The sequence below is a fragment of the Athene noctua genome, chromosome 2 (assembly GCF_965140245.1).
Source record: "Athene noctua chromosome 2, bAthNoc1.hap1.1, whole genome shotgun sequence".
In the NCBI taxonomy this organism is placed as follows: Eukaryota; Metazoa; Chordata; class Aves; order Strigiformes; family Strigidae; genus Athene; species Athene noctua.
In genome coordinates, this window is record NC_134038.1 from 108,570,011 (window position 1) to 108,584,660 (window position 14,650).

Consider the following 14,650-nt stretch of genomic DNA (forward strand, 5'->3'; position numbering starts at 1 on the left):
CCTCTATCTACTGGCCCAGCCATTTTGCTCTTAAAAATATCTACCTAGCACTGTGTGAGAACATGGTGACCCACTAGGGCAAAGAATGGTGAACAATATCATGTCTTGTATCCAAAGATCACAGAAGAACTATGACAACTCATTTGGGATTTGAAAGTTTGTATATGCTTTTCAGGTTTATTATTGTAAAGTCTGAGAATATGAGGTGATCCTTCATCTTGTATTTGAGTTTCAAATTTTTGCATTTGTTTTTTAGTTCAGCTCTTCCAGTGCTTCAAAGAGCCATGTATGGTCCTGAAATAATGCAGCATCTGTCTCCTCATGATATTTCAGTTCCTGGCTGATGGAAATACCATGAGAGAAACACATCTCAAATGATCTTAGCCTCATAAATGGCTCATTGAGACATTTAGAAATCCTGTAAAACCAGAAACGTGAACAATAAGATCAGTATTTTTAAGCACTGGCCATGCAGGATATTTGGGTTTATTTGAGTTTCTGTGGAATCATTTTCATTACCCAAGCAACCTGTTTGCAGCTTACTAAAACTTATTTGCAGCTGTCTTTAAAAAGAAATGAAACAAACAAATATAGGTATCCTGAAACAAGTTGAGAAACAAACAAGGGTAAGAAAGCAGTGTTGGAAAAATTTTGAAGAGCAGCTCCAAATTACTAATTTTTCTGTTTCTACAAGTGATCCTACTAAAACAATTCAGAAGGTCCAAGCACTTTTCTTTTCTGATTCCCTGAATCCAGATATGCTCAGTTTATGAAGATCTGCTCTTCTACCTCAACCTTCAGTGTATTCTTTGGTGGAACTGAAAATTATATTCTTTTGGCATATTTCACTTTCAAATTTATGGGATCCTAAAGGCAAACCAAAGAGCTCTGGGTATATGCCTGCTTTTCTGGGGGATGAAATAGAACTTCTACTTGGCCTACAACACCTTGAACAAGGTATTGCATGATGCGAGATGTTTTTTGCTATTTACAAACCTAGCTATGGACTCAGGCATATGAAGTGGTAAATGCTGAAGCAGTCCCTTCCTCCCCAGTGTCCTGCTATTCAGTTGTCAATGCAAGCTCTTTTCACTCAGAGGAAAAAAAAGAAAATATTCACCACAACATTACACTGAAACATGATATTTTTTTGAATGAGGTTACTGTTGTCTTCTGCAGAAAGGTAAACTGATGCACTTAGAGATAAGGTGGCTTGCCATAGACCAGCCAGAATTTCTACAGTCAGACCCAGGAGTCAGTAGCATAAGTCTGAGCCAGGCGATAGGACATAGCTCCTTGAGAAACCATCCAGTCACTCTGTAGGCTCCTCACCTTCTCCCACACCTGGATCTAATTCCATGCTCACTTTCTTCATTCCCAAACTGAAGGCAACCTGTGATGTGAATTGAGGCACAGCACCGAGCAATGGCTGGTTCATCAGCTGCCCCTCCTCCTAAGGCTTATGGAAGAAACAGGTACAGGCAAGTGTTCAGACGTTTCTTGGTGTATACATCCTACCCAGTCTCCACACACCTACACAGAGTCCTGGATTGTGTGATGTATATTACCCTGGGCTCAACAGTTTTCAAACAAGAGTATGAATGCTGCTTGCCACAGGGCTGTTAATCCATCTGCATTGTAAAGAAGATGTAGTCTAACTCTCTCCAGTGATTTAGAGTGCTCTCAGAAAGCCAATCGCATTCTGGGCTGCCCCAAGAGAAGTGTGGCCAGCAGGTCAAAGGGGGTGATTCTCCCCCTCTGCTCCGCTCTTGTGAGACCCCATCTGCACTGCTGCATCCAGCTCTGGGGCCCTAACATCAGAAGGATGCTCAAGGAGGTCCAGAGGAGGCAACAAAGATGATCAGGGGGCTGGAGCACCTCCCCTGTGAGGACAGGCTGAGAGAGTTGGGGTTGTTCAGCCTGGAGAAGAGAAGGCTCTGGGGAGACCTTACAGTGGCCTTCCAGTACTTAAAGCGGGCTACAGGAGAGATGGGGAGGGACTCTTTGTCAGGGAGTGTGGTGATAGGATGAGGGGTAATGGCTTTAAACTGAAAGAGGGTAGATTTAGATTAGATACAAGGAAGAAATTCTTTACTGTGAGGGTAGTGAGATACTGGAAGAGGTTGCCCAGAGTTGTGGCTGCCCCCTCCCTAACAGTGTCCAAGGCCAGGTTGGACAGGGCTTTGAGCAACCTGGTCTAGTGGAAGGTGTCCCTCCCTGTGGCAGGAGTTTGGAACTAGATGATCTTTAATGTCCCTTCCAACCCAAACCCTTCTGTTTTAATGAATATGTGACTCAACTGGTTCATTGAGAGATGTTTTCTAGGTACTTTGAAAGGAAACAAACACTCAACAAAAGCAACTGAACCAGACCAAAGTATTTTTAGAGGTAATGTTTACCTTCAGAACGCAGCAATAAAAGTTAAAAAAAAAAAAAAGCCACAAAATATCTAAAATCTTGAGTTGAGAATGTACAAAACAAAGTAATAATAAAAAGAAAATTGCTTTACAAAGTCTCAGAATGAATTTAAACAGTAAACATGTATGAAAGCATGGAAAATCTAAAATAAGGTTTTTGTATATATTGAATAATAAATTACAATTCTAAAAATAAAGAAAGGAAAGCAGTAACCATTCTGACTCAAATAAAGAATCTTCCATAGCATCTTTCTTTGGGGGATCTGCACTGATAACAGCTGTAGGTCTCAGCTTGACAGTCTTCAGTAGCATTGAATACTTTCCAGGAACTGAAAAATAAACTGATAAATACTTCCCCCAACCCCAATAGTGACATCAATTTGATATTTTTTTTCCTTTTTTTTTTTGTCAGTGGCTAAGAGAAAACCTATCCAACCCACCCATCAGTATGAGCATGTGTATATACGTGTGTTTAGGATGCCCTTCTTGGGAAGCCTATATTATAACTGGAAAAAGAAGATAGCATAAAGGTGTTTGCCAATGACCAGATTGGTTGGTTCTTTAATTGATCCTACCTATCCTTTCTTCTGCATTAGTTCAGAGAAGCCTGCTACGATTCCTGCCCTCCCCCAACACTCTAGGGGAAGAAGCTACCCTAAGGTGCCCATGGATGGATTTTTCCCTTGTGCTTCTAACGGTGTCGGAGCTCTGGGTTGTGGTGCAGCACCAAGTCTGTTGGGTTGGCCAGGTGAGGGATGTTCTCCTTCTGTGTCAAGGCAGACTGCATTTGTCCTGTCTGTATGCAAATACCAAGATGATGACCCTGAGAAGTCATTAGGGTGTAGATGAATACTTGTGTGTAATGTGGATGAGCCAGGAGACTTTTTTATTGTGGACTTTCTTTTTTGTCTTATGCAATTCTCTCTTGCTCTCCAGAATCTCCTATTTCTTTGGCTTGGAGTTGCCAAAGGTGACAAAGACTACTCCTGGCTCCTGAAAACTGCCGTTGGTGTGGAAGTCTTCACCTGGGCTCTTCAAGTACCTCCGAAACATGGGTGAGGCAGATACCTCGTACTGAGGATGAGATACTACATCACATGTGGAAGATGTTTGTGTCTCAGACTGCTTGGTGACTGTGGTGGATGAAGTGATGATTTTGTTTCCAAACTGGTCCATTTCCTCGTACTGCTCCATGACAGTCCGGGTGGCTCCATAGAGCTTGGACCCATCAGGCCCTGTCTGCAGCTCCAGGATACTTTTCTGCCTCCGTGGATTTTGTGGGCTGGGGACATTCAGGGAGCAGTATTCTGAAAAGCCTCCTTTCATCCCACAATGGCAGTTGCCTTTGGAGGTGTCCAGAGGGCACCTCTCTTTCTCACTGACCAGATGGTTGGCATTGCCAAGGGTGTTCTGTTTTATTGAGGTCAGCCCAACTTTTTTTTGGACAGGCTCTGGTCTCTTCTCAAAGGGGGTCATGTCATGCCCAGTAGACACTGCTGATGGATGGTTAAAGGAACTAAAGCTGTCCTGAGCAAAAGCATCCCTCTTTCCTGGTGTGTCAAGACAGTCTGGTGAAGGGACATCCCAGGGGGAATGTGCTGTCCTGGGTGACTCTGCTGGTTTCCTGGCAGCAGACTCGATGGAGATGTAGGAAGGTGAGGAGGGAGAACTGACACGAGATTGAATAAGGCGGGGGACCTCTAGTTCTGCCTTGGTTACCTCAGGCTTTTCTACCACCTTTGCACCTTCCACAGAATCTGCTTCCCCTGTCTCCAGTGCGATTCCCTCCTGCTTGGCTTTGCTTGAAACAATACTGATTTTACGAATATTGCTGCTGCTCGCAGAGCTTTGGGTGTTCCCCAGAGACTCCTTGAACAGCCCTGACAGCCCAGCGATGTCTGACTCAGACTTGAGACTAGAGACAGAATAAAGAGCTTTCTTGATGGCCTCCTCGATGTCCAGGAGCCGGGCAAGTGTCTGCTCCTTCAGGTGGATAATCTCAGCACTTGCTCGTTCCAGGTCCCCGAACACCAGCTCCACTGAGGAGACACTGTCAGTATCCTCCTTTGCCATTGTCTCAGCCCTGTCCTGTTGCTTGGCCTGGTGGGCCTTCTGATGAACAACCCAGTCAGGGACCTTCTCAAAGAGACTCTTCAGAGCTTTCACATCTACCTTGCTTGTCTCCTCCTCAAACTCCCTCACCCGTGTCAAGAGCTCTTGCAGCTCCTCCTGTCTCCTGAGGTTCTCAAAGATCTCCATAGCCTCCTTGACATTGCCTTTCATAATCTCCTCTTTGTGTATCGACAGCCTCTTCCGACGCTCATCTTCTGTTTCTCTATTGTTTTTTTCTCTCATAACCACTGCTGACTTCTCCTGGGCAGGTGTGTCTGCCTCCCCATCAGGACATTTCAATTGCCCACTATTCCCCTGCTGTTGGTCCTCAAAGGAGTTCATTGGTTGCTGATGGAAGGACATTGAATGACACATTTGCCTTCTCTCAGTCACCTGCTGCACAACTCTCTGACTATCCCACAATCCATAAGAATTAGACACACTTTCCCTTTCCACCTTGGATGAGGCATTTTGAGTAATGTCATCTCCTGTCTTTGGAGGAGTGGTGTGGCCAACAGGGAAGGTGCTTGGCTCAGTCTGTCCTGGCACATTAAATGTCTGTGCACTGCCAGAACAGGTTGGATGTGATACTAAAGAACACCCGTTCTCATCTTGACACAGCTCTATATGCCTCTGAACAACCTCACCAGGACATCTCCTTGCAGCTGCTGCTTTTCTGCTCATCATTCCCCGCTCGACTTCAAAACTAACCACTCCATTTTTTATTGGCTTTGATGTCTTAGCATTGTCTGATTCCAGTTTTCCCTGTCCTCCTTTGCTGGCCTTGTACCTTTCCTCTGCCATTTGAAGTGGAGTTTTAGCAGTGTGTTTTGGCAGCTTTCTCTCAGGGCTCATAGCTGAGACAGGCTTACTCACGGATGTACCCAAAGCGCAGCATTTTGCCTGAACGTCCCCATGGCCTGATCGTTCATGTATTTCCATGCAGTTTAATCTCATCTCCGTGGGGGGAGGCTTTGGCTTGCTGATGTCCCTGAGGCCTGGAGGTTTCGGAGGCAGGGGTGGAGGGATGGGTTTGGTTGATCTGCTTGTGCTGTTATCTGCAGAGGCAGAATGTGCCTCATGTAAGAGGTGCTCAGGTTTTGGAGGGGGAACAGGTTTTTTTCTGGGTGGGACAGTAATTTCTGGTTTTGGAGGAGTCCTGGGCTTCTCTGCAGAACTCTGATCACTGAACTGGCAGGACAGAGAAGGGAGGGCAAGAAGAGGGGTCTGGAGTGATGCAGAACATTCTGGGGCTTCATCTTTGTTGGTTCGTAGTGGAAGGGCACCTTCTCTTGTTGCGTTAGTTGAGGGTGGGGAATGCTCTGCTTTCATCACAGCAACTGAGGGAGGAGGAGGAAAGTCATTATCAGCCTGTGACCCTGAAGCCACTACAGCAGTCTGGTTACTAATGACTTGATTCTCATTTTTCTTTTTACACACAGAATAGGACTGCCCTGCATTTCTGTATATCATAGCGGCTTTAAAATCCCCTCTGGAGACATTAACGTTAGACTTTTCCAGCGACTGAAGTGTGGCTTTTAAATTACCTCGGACAACATCCTCCTTTTCTATCAGGCGCTGTTCTGAGGCGGCACTTTGCAGTGCTCTGATAGCTGTCTGTACATCCCCTCTGATAATAACATCTCTTTCTTCTTGCACTGATTGCTCTTTGTAATCAGGCTCAACAAAAGGGTTTATATAGGTTTTCACGGGTGTGGCAGTATAAAGGCCATCCTTAATTCTAAAATCTCTACTAGGCACAACTTTGTTTTCCTGGCTCAATAGTTGTCCTCCCTGTACTTCCTCTGAAGCACTGACCTTTTTGTGTGATGCTATGCTCTTCTGAGACACGCTTGTGTGGGCCTTGGATGCCTCCTGGACTCTAGTGGTGGTGGTCCTGATGGCAGTGCTGGTGCTCTCCTGTGTGGTGGATGCAGATTCGTGTTGGCGTACAGTCGATTGAAGGGTCACTGTCCCCTGTGCGCTGGCTGCTTGCTGCCTACAGGCCATGTGCACCTCCTCCCTGTTCCTCTGTAGCTTGCTCTGGACGTGGTGTTGAATGTTTTTTGCTTCTGCTGTTGCTAACCTCAGGCTTTGCATTGCGGCCTGAAGATCACTCCCAATGGCCTTTTCTTCTGGCTGCATCTGGCTGGCTTCCCTAGTCACCGAACTCTGCTGGTTCCCAGCCACCTCTCCCCTCTGAGCCGTCACTTGGGTTGGAAATTTGCCTTGAGGCATAGTTTTGGGTTCCTTCAAACTGGCAGTGGTGGCTTCTTCTTTCTCTGCCTTCTTGCTGACATCTGCCATCCTTTGGATTGACTTTGTGGTCACTTTAAGTCCTCCTGACAGAATTTCTTCCTTTCCCATCACTGTGGGGAGAGGCTTCCCAAGACATTGCACAGTGGTTCCTGTCACACCTGCTGCATACACAGCCTCTCTCTCTAATGCACCCTCTTTGCCCATGTTTTCATATGTGAATACCTTTTTTGCTCCCTCCATAGCCCCTGGCTCACCCTCTGCATTTACTTTCTCTATTTGTTCTTTATTTGGTACGATATGTATCTTAGCCCCCTGCACAACCTGTGGAACACTTTCATCTTCCCCCTGCTCTGCTTGGGAAGAGATGAGGGATTGTATCTCCGACTCCTGCTGGAGATTCTTCAGATAGTCTAGATCTCCTTTCTCAATGCAGCTTGCAAAAAGCTGGACATTTCCCTTCTCATTGTCCTCACGCTTAATGGTTGCTGTTGTTTTCTGCTCCTGAGAAGAAGCCAACAGGTTCCCTATCGTTGACTTAACATCCCCCTTGACAACTTTCTGCTGGACAGAATGGAACAGGAGGGAATAGAGAGTCATCTTCACTGATCCTGACTTCGTCTCTTGTAAGACCATCCCCTTTTTGATGGAAGCGTCTTGACTGAGGAGACCCTGTAAAGCCTTAGTTACATTTCCACTCAAGTCCTCTTTGCCTTTAACAGCTTCACTCTGGTCCAGTAGCTGCAATGGGCTTACTTTGATCTTGCCCTCTTTGTCCTCCTCCACCAGCACACTTTGTGCATCCACATTGGTTCTGTGCAGGAGCTGCAACATGATCCTTTGCAAATGGCCTCCCACAATCTCCTCTTTCAGGATCTCTGGAGCACCTGGGCTGCTGAGCTGGTACTTCACCATTTTCACACTCTCCATATCATTGGCTTCAATGAGGATCCCATCATGCTGAATAGCCTGGCAAGTGCAGAGTGTCTCTAAAGTCTCCTTCATGGTCCTTTCTTTCAGTTCTGTTTCTATACTGCCTTTAGAAGCACTAAATTTATCTAAGGGTGTGCTCTCGAAGAGCCACGTTGTACTTTTCACATCTGCACGAGGGATTGTTTCTTGGGCCCCAGCACTGGCTGTCACCTCTGGGTCCTTAAGGGTGTCCATTGGCTGGGTTTCAAACAACCAGGTGCAGCGTTTTACATCCCCTTTCTGGCTGTCCTCTCTCTGCACTGTACTGATAGATGAGCCTCTCTCCGCATCCCCGTAGAGGGAGTCCACGGGCTGGTTTTCAAAAAGCCAAGTGGATGTCCTTACATCACCCCGCTGAACATCACTGACACTGACCATCCTCACATACTTCTTCTGGCCCACTTGCTGGGACTCAAAGAGCTTCTTGTTAGACTGAACATCTCCCTTCTGCACATCATCTACCGTTCTGGGCACAGACATCTTTCCCCCTGAGAAGGAGTCAAGAGGCTCTGTCTCAAACCTCCACCGGGCAGCCTGGACATCTCCTTTCTTGATGTCCTCTTGGGTGACAGCCCTAATCACAAACACCTCCTCTTCCTTCTTGATCAGATCCAGGGGCTTAGTTTCAAACAACCACCGAGCTCCTTTGACATCACCTTTCATGATTTCTTCTTTCTGCACTGAGGTGACCTCATGGTATCTCCCCTCCTTGTCTTGGATAGCATATAAAGGTTGGCTTTCAAAAAGCATTGTGCAGGACTTGACATTAGCTTTGCTCATGGTGTCTTTCTGGATCTTCTGGAGCTCTGTCTCGTCCACTGTGTCATGGATTTTGTCAAGGGAATAGGTCTCAAATACGAACCTTTTACCTCTAACTTCTCCCCCTTTGATATCCTTCTCTGGAGGGATTTCCTGGATGCCCTCAGAGCTGTCCTTCAGGGAGTCCATAGGGTAGTTCTCAAAGAGCCAAGTGAACTTGTGCACGGATCCGGCTTCAATTGTCCCATCATCCTTCTGGGATGTTGTTCTGAAGACTGTATCCAAGGGCTTAGCTTCAAAGAATTCCTTCACTCTGGACACTTCCCCAGACTGTATCTCCACACGACTAGAGTACCTCATGTCTTTTTTACGGTCAGCTTCGCTGACAATACTGCTGCCCAAGGGTTCAATCTCAAATAGGTGACGGACAGTTTTGACATCAACTCCCTGTAATTCCTCCTGACTGTATGCCTTACTGACTTGTAAATACTGTTCCTCTTGGCCTTTCAGGGAGTCCAGGGGCTGAGTCTCAAACATCCATGTGTATGACTTCACATCAGCTTGGGGCACACTGCCATCTTCCTCTTGCTTCTTCTCAGCCTTTTCATACAGGGTGTGAATGGGCTGGGTCTCAAAAAGCCACCTGCAGGTCTTCACATCCCCCCGCTGGGAGATCTCCCGCTTCACTGCGGGATGCTCCTCACCTTGCATGGCTTGGTGATGAATGACGTCCATAGGCTGAGTTTCAAAGAGCCATTTGGCTGTTCTAACATCACCAGCCACCACCTCTTGTTTTGTGATCCCCCGTATTATATCCACTTTCTTGGTGCTTTCATCAAACTGGTCCAGGGGCCTGGTTTCAAACATCCATTTGTAGTTCTTGACATCACCGCTGATGATTTGCTCTCTGCTTACAGAGGTGACTTCATGGAAATTGCCGAAGCTATCCTTGATGGCATACAGAGGTGTTGTCTCAAACAGAATTTGGTTGGCTTTGACGTTGCCAGTTGGAATCTTCTCCTCTTCTTTGGTGATGGGCTCAGCATCAGCCTGCTTAATGCTATCTAAGGGGAGAGTCTCAAACAGGGTCTTGAAAGACTTCACATCCCCTTTCACTACCTCTTCAGTGCCAGTGTCTGGAATTTCTTCCTCAAATGCCTTGGAAATGCTGCCAAGAGGACAGGTCTCAAAGACATGTTTTCTTTGCTTCACATCTCCCTTCTCCTCCGCTGAAAGCTCTACTTTCTTTAAACGTCCCACCTCAAAATTGTCTTTCAGGGTTTCCATTGGCTGAGTTTCGAATAGCCAAAGTGTAGATTTCACATCACCTCCAATGACTTGTTCTTTGGCTACAACACTTTCTGAAGCTTCTCCTTTCAGAGAATCAAGAGTCTGAGTCTCAAAGAGCATTCGCTGCTTACTGACATCTGCCCCTGTGACAAAATCCGTTGAAGCCTTGAAATCCTGTTCTTCAACTGTGATTTCTCTGATGGCATCCAGAGGTTGAGTTTCAAATATCCACCTTGCTCCACTGACATCTGGCCTTCCAATTTCTTCCAGTGAAATCCCACGGATTATTTGCACTTTGGAAGTGTCCTTGTTGATGGTATCCAGGGGCTGAGTCTCAAACAGCCAGCGAGCCGTTCTGACTGCATTGCTCTGAATTTCTTCTCGACAAACAGACTTGATTTCATGGATGTTCCCAGTTTTATCTCTGATGGCACAGAGGGGCTCTGTTTGGAAGAGCCTGACAGTCTTCTTAACATCGCCTTTTAGCTCCTGGATTTCTGACTTGAGTTGTAGGATGCTCTTCTCCTCCACTGAGCAGCAGCGTCCTATAGCATCCAAGGACTGTGCTTCAAAGAGCTGTCTGGCACCTTTCACATCACCTCCCTGGACAGGCTCCTTGAGAACTGCCTCCTGCAATTCAGTTTCATCTGAATACAGTTTATTTAATGAGTCTAGTGGCTGGGTTTCAAACAGCCACCGGGCAGTATGCACATCCCCTCTGGCAAGGTCTGTTTCTGTTACTTTGGATGATGGTGACAGACTCTCCCCATTGATTGACTGGCTTTGAAACCTCAGGGAAGTACTTTTCACATCCCCACAAGGAATGATCTCTTCTTCTGCCAGCTTCTTTGTGGCTTGATGGTCCCCAATGGAGTCAAGTGCCCAGTTCTCAAAAATCCAGCGCATGGACTGAACCTCTCCTGGAAGAACTTTGTCCAGGTTCACAGATGCCTGTGCATTGGGATCTTCAGTATTAAGCATTTCTGCCAGGTCCTCAGTCACAGCTTCTTCCAAGTTCTTCCTGAGCTCAGGATGCATGTGTCTGTAGAGCCTCTTTAGCTCGTTCACTTGACGCTGCTGGTAGAACTTGGAGAAGGCTTGCTTTGGAGGAGGCACAGGGAGTGGGTTGAGATCCTGGCTCCCTGGAGTGATGACCTGGACTGAGCCAAGGGTGGGAGGGGGTGGCAAGTCATCTTCCATTTTCTTGATGGCAACTTTAGATGATTTCTGAGCTTCTGACATCTTTGGGGAAACAGTTTTAAATGTCAGCATCATCTCATAGCCCCCAACCCCCTGGCCGTTAATAGTGAGAACGGCAAAGGACAAAGCCAGCCAGCAAAGGAAATCCATGCACCTACAAAGCTCCATACCTTTGGTTCAGTAGCACACAGCACTCCAAAGCATCACACCACTGCACACGCTCCAGGCCTGGTGTTAATTCTGGTTCCACAGCAACACGCTCTAAAGCAAGGTTTCTAATCCAGGCATGTGTGGTGGTTAGTCTACAGTCCCCAGGATTCAGTGCAGCTACAGTGTAACAGAGATGATCGATTTGGACTGTGTCAGCACAAGACAGTGACCACAAGAATAACATGAAGAAGGCTGTCTTAGAGTAGCAAGCTAGAAGTTAACTTCTCCCTCTTGCTCCCAAATGTCCAGGGCACTGTGAGGACCTGCAGGGTGTCTGAGGTCACAGGATATGGGTGCAGAAAAAATCCAAGGAGCTATTTATGAAGAGGTCTCAAGAAGAAAATGGGGAGAGGAAACCAAACAAAAGTGTCAAACTGAACTGATGAGGACAGCCTATTTTTGGGTAGTGAGCATGATGGACTTTTGGTAGCACCATGGGCTGCCCACTGAACAGCAGTGAGGGCTTGGGGAAGAACATTAGTCTGATTAATGATTTCTTCTGTTGGATGTAGGAGTGTACCCCATGTCATCTTTTGCATAAGAACAGATGCACAGTCATACAATTACAGACTTAAATAAAGCTCTTTTGACTTGCAGACTTGTACAGGCATGAGGCTAACTAAGGTTTACAAACTGCTGCAATTAGCAGGCCAAATTCTGTGCTCTGTTAGGAGGCAAAAGCAAGGCTGAGGGACCAGAGGTTGGAGTAACACCTATAGCTGAGGGCCAGTAAAAGTTAGAACTGTTTAGACTCAGTCAGCCTGAGTTCAGCTCAAATTTACAGCAACATTGGTACAGAAGTGAACAGAGGATGCAGTCATGATGGGGTGGACTGTGGTTGTTTAGCCTACCTTTGAGCCTCACTTTCTGCATTTTTTCTCCTTAACATGGGAGGCCTAGGCACCAAATGCTGAGCTGAATACCTGCAACCTGCACTAGCTTGGCATTTATCCAAAGGGAAGGTAGCCTAGGCCTATAGTCATTATCTAAAAGAGACTGTAATCCTGGTGGCTTTCCTTTCAGTAAACAGATCTGCTGACCCTTGGCATGCCTATAGAGTTACGTCTGTAGAGTTATGCCTGGAATATTATTAGTTGTTGCTCAAAGCAACGGCGCGCCGTGTTATTTCACTCTGTTACATGCGGATTGTTCTGGCTAAAAATAAGTATTGAACATTAGTAAAAAACCCACCCCAGAATATCAAGATCAGCATATTTTGCAGCAAGTGTAAAACACAAATCTTTCACATGAGCCAACATACTTTGAATGCACTTTTAAAAATAAGGTTTTTTTGGGGATCTGTGAAGAACTTCTGAATGTGGGGAAGGGTGACTGAGCAGCTGATAGTTATATTCAGTATGAAAGCACTCCTCGTTGCCTTGTGTGAGTATTTAAATCACACTCCACCACAGTCCACAAATATTTGGTTAGATAATGGTGCTTATCTTTAAAATTTCTTACCTTGCTTTTTTTCTGTCTGTTGGGAGAGTGTATGGAGTTGTCCTTCACAGTACTCTGGAAAAGATACAAGGAGAAATTACATCAAACTGCATGTTTTATATATATATGTATCTGTATGCAAAATATATGTATTTTTTTATATATGTATTTGTATCAAATACAGACTCCTGACAACCATTACAGGTGAGGGGTTTTTTTTGGATCACTTACGGTTCTGTACAGCTGGGAAAAATAATCTTATTGCAGGTTGACCAGAAATAGTTGTTTCCAAAAGTCTCAGTCAACAAACAAAACAAACAAAACCCCAAATACATTTGTTTAGAGTTGGGAGAAAACCAAAACAAGCACTGATTTTTCCAAAGCTTGATTTAGCCTATTGTTTTGCTTATACTTCAATGTTTTAAAAATTCTTATTATAGAATGTGTAAGTCATTATTTTGAAATTGCTTTGCTTTTTTTTTTTTTTTTTTTCCCTTTACATTTCTAACCAGTTGTCTTTTTCCAGTTACAGTCGTCACATTTATTTTCAACTGCTTTGGTCTGGACTTCTCTAGTACAGACCCTGGATAACATGCTCAAGAGACTGCATCTCTTGACAGGGACTCTACAAAAGATTAAGAGTGAACATGCCTGCAGAAAAGGTCCAGCTATGAAATCACATCCCACATTACTCCTGGATCACTAGTGAGTGGAGCCGGGGAAATAGCAAAAACATAGCTCAGTGCCTCATAACCCTTATAACCTGAGTTTTCCTATGACCCAATGATCAGCCTGGAGTGGGTGATTAAATCCCTGGATCCCAGACCAAGGTTAAACAGAGAAACACAGGGAGGTTGCAAAGTGAAGTTATGCCTGAGTGTGAGATATATGGACATATATACACTCATGTGTTGGAATGGGTATAGCATGGAAATGTATGTGTTGCTTTGTGCTGAATATTTTCTCTATGGATGTGAGTGTGTAAATATATTTGTGCAAATAAAGTGGAAATTGTATGTATGAATAAACTGTTTGTAAGGGCTAGTGGATGTAGACATGTGTGTATGTTTGGTATGTGTGTGCATGTGCGAATATAATGTGTATATGTGTGTGTATGTATATGCAGCTTATACATCATTTACATACATATCAGCACCTCTGATAACATTTATACAATATTTATGAATGACAAGGGAAAGCTGGTCATTTTTGGAAAATCAAATGCTGTGTTTCTCCAGATTTACGAAACCAGACATGTTCTCTTTCATCCTCTTACAACCACTTGCTGGGACGGGACATTGTTGGGATGCCACTGGTGATTTGTGAGGGGGAGGATGGCGGCGCATAGTGCTTACCGGCTGTGTGGGGCTGTTGGCGTGAGCAGCAGCAGCAGCTGTCTGGGAGAGATAAAGAGCCGACAGCTCCTTCACGGAGAGCGCAGAGGACCTCCCTCGTCCTTGGTGAAGTATGTGGCTAGTGTTGTCTGATATGTCTAAAAATGACTGTGTTCTCTCATCTGAAACAGGGATAGACGTGCATGGTGAGCTATGTGCCAAAGATGGCCAGCCTGCAGCGTGAGCATCGCTTACCAAGGGCTCTGCCAGGCACCTCCAACATCTGCATACTGATTCTCCTGGCAGCCCCCGTCCTGGTCGCCCAAAACTTAACAACATGTCCTTTTGGTTCAGGCAGAAAACATGGACATTTCCACCTCTTTCATGGCTGAAACAGACTTTAAGTCTGGATGAGAGTAACGCGTTGGGCAGTGACCTGATGTCACCATCCTGCTGGTGGGGCACAGAGCCCCCACCCCTTCCTGAAACCCTGGGTGAGGCCATCATCAAACAGGAGTGAGTAGGAGGACATGAAGGAGCTACACATGTTCAACTTGAACCAATTCCCTTTTTTTTTTTTTTCCTCCAGGGAAGCACTGCTCTCCTATCGGCATGTCTCAAAACCAGTTACATCCATTTATCTTTGCTCCCTCCTCTGGG

At 45.6% G+C, this 14,650-nt stretch overlaps 1 protein-coding gene across 1 annotated transcript; it reads right to left on the minus strand.

Moving 5' to 3' along the window:
* Window positions 1–2,376: 2,376 nt before the first annotated feature.
* On the minus strand, window positions 2,377–14,075 carry XIRP1 (xin actin binding repeat containing 1). The gene is made up of 3 exons (XM_074899861.1): window positions 14,012–14,075; window positions 12,678–12,731; window positions 2,377–11,048 (listed from the first exon to the last, which is right to left on the minus strand). The coding sequence occupies exon 3, from the start codon at window positions 11,046–11,048 to the stop codon at window positions 3,360–3,362; it is 7,689 nt and encodes a 2,562-aa protein (XP_074755962.1). The 5' UTR covers window positions 12,678–12,731; window positions 14,012–14,075; the 3' UTR covers window positions 2,377–3,359.
* Window positions 14,076–14,650: the final 575 nt, after the last annotated feature.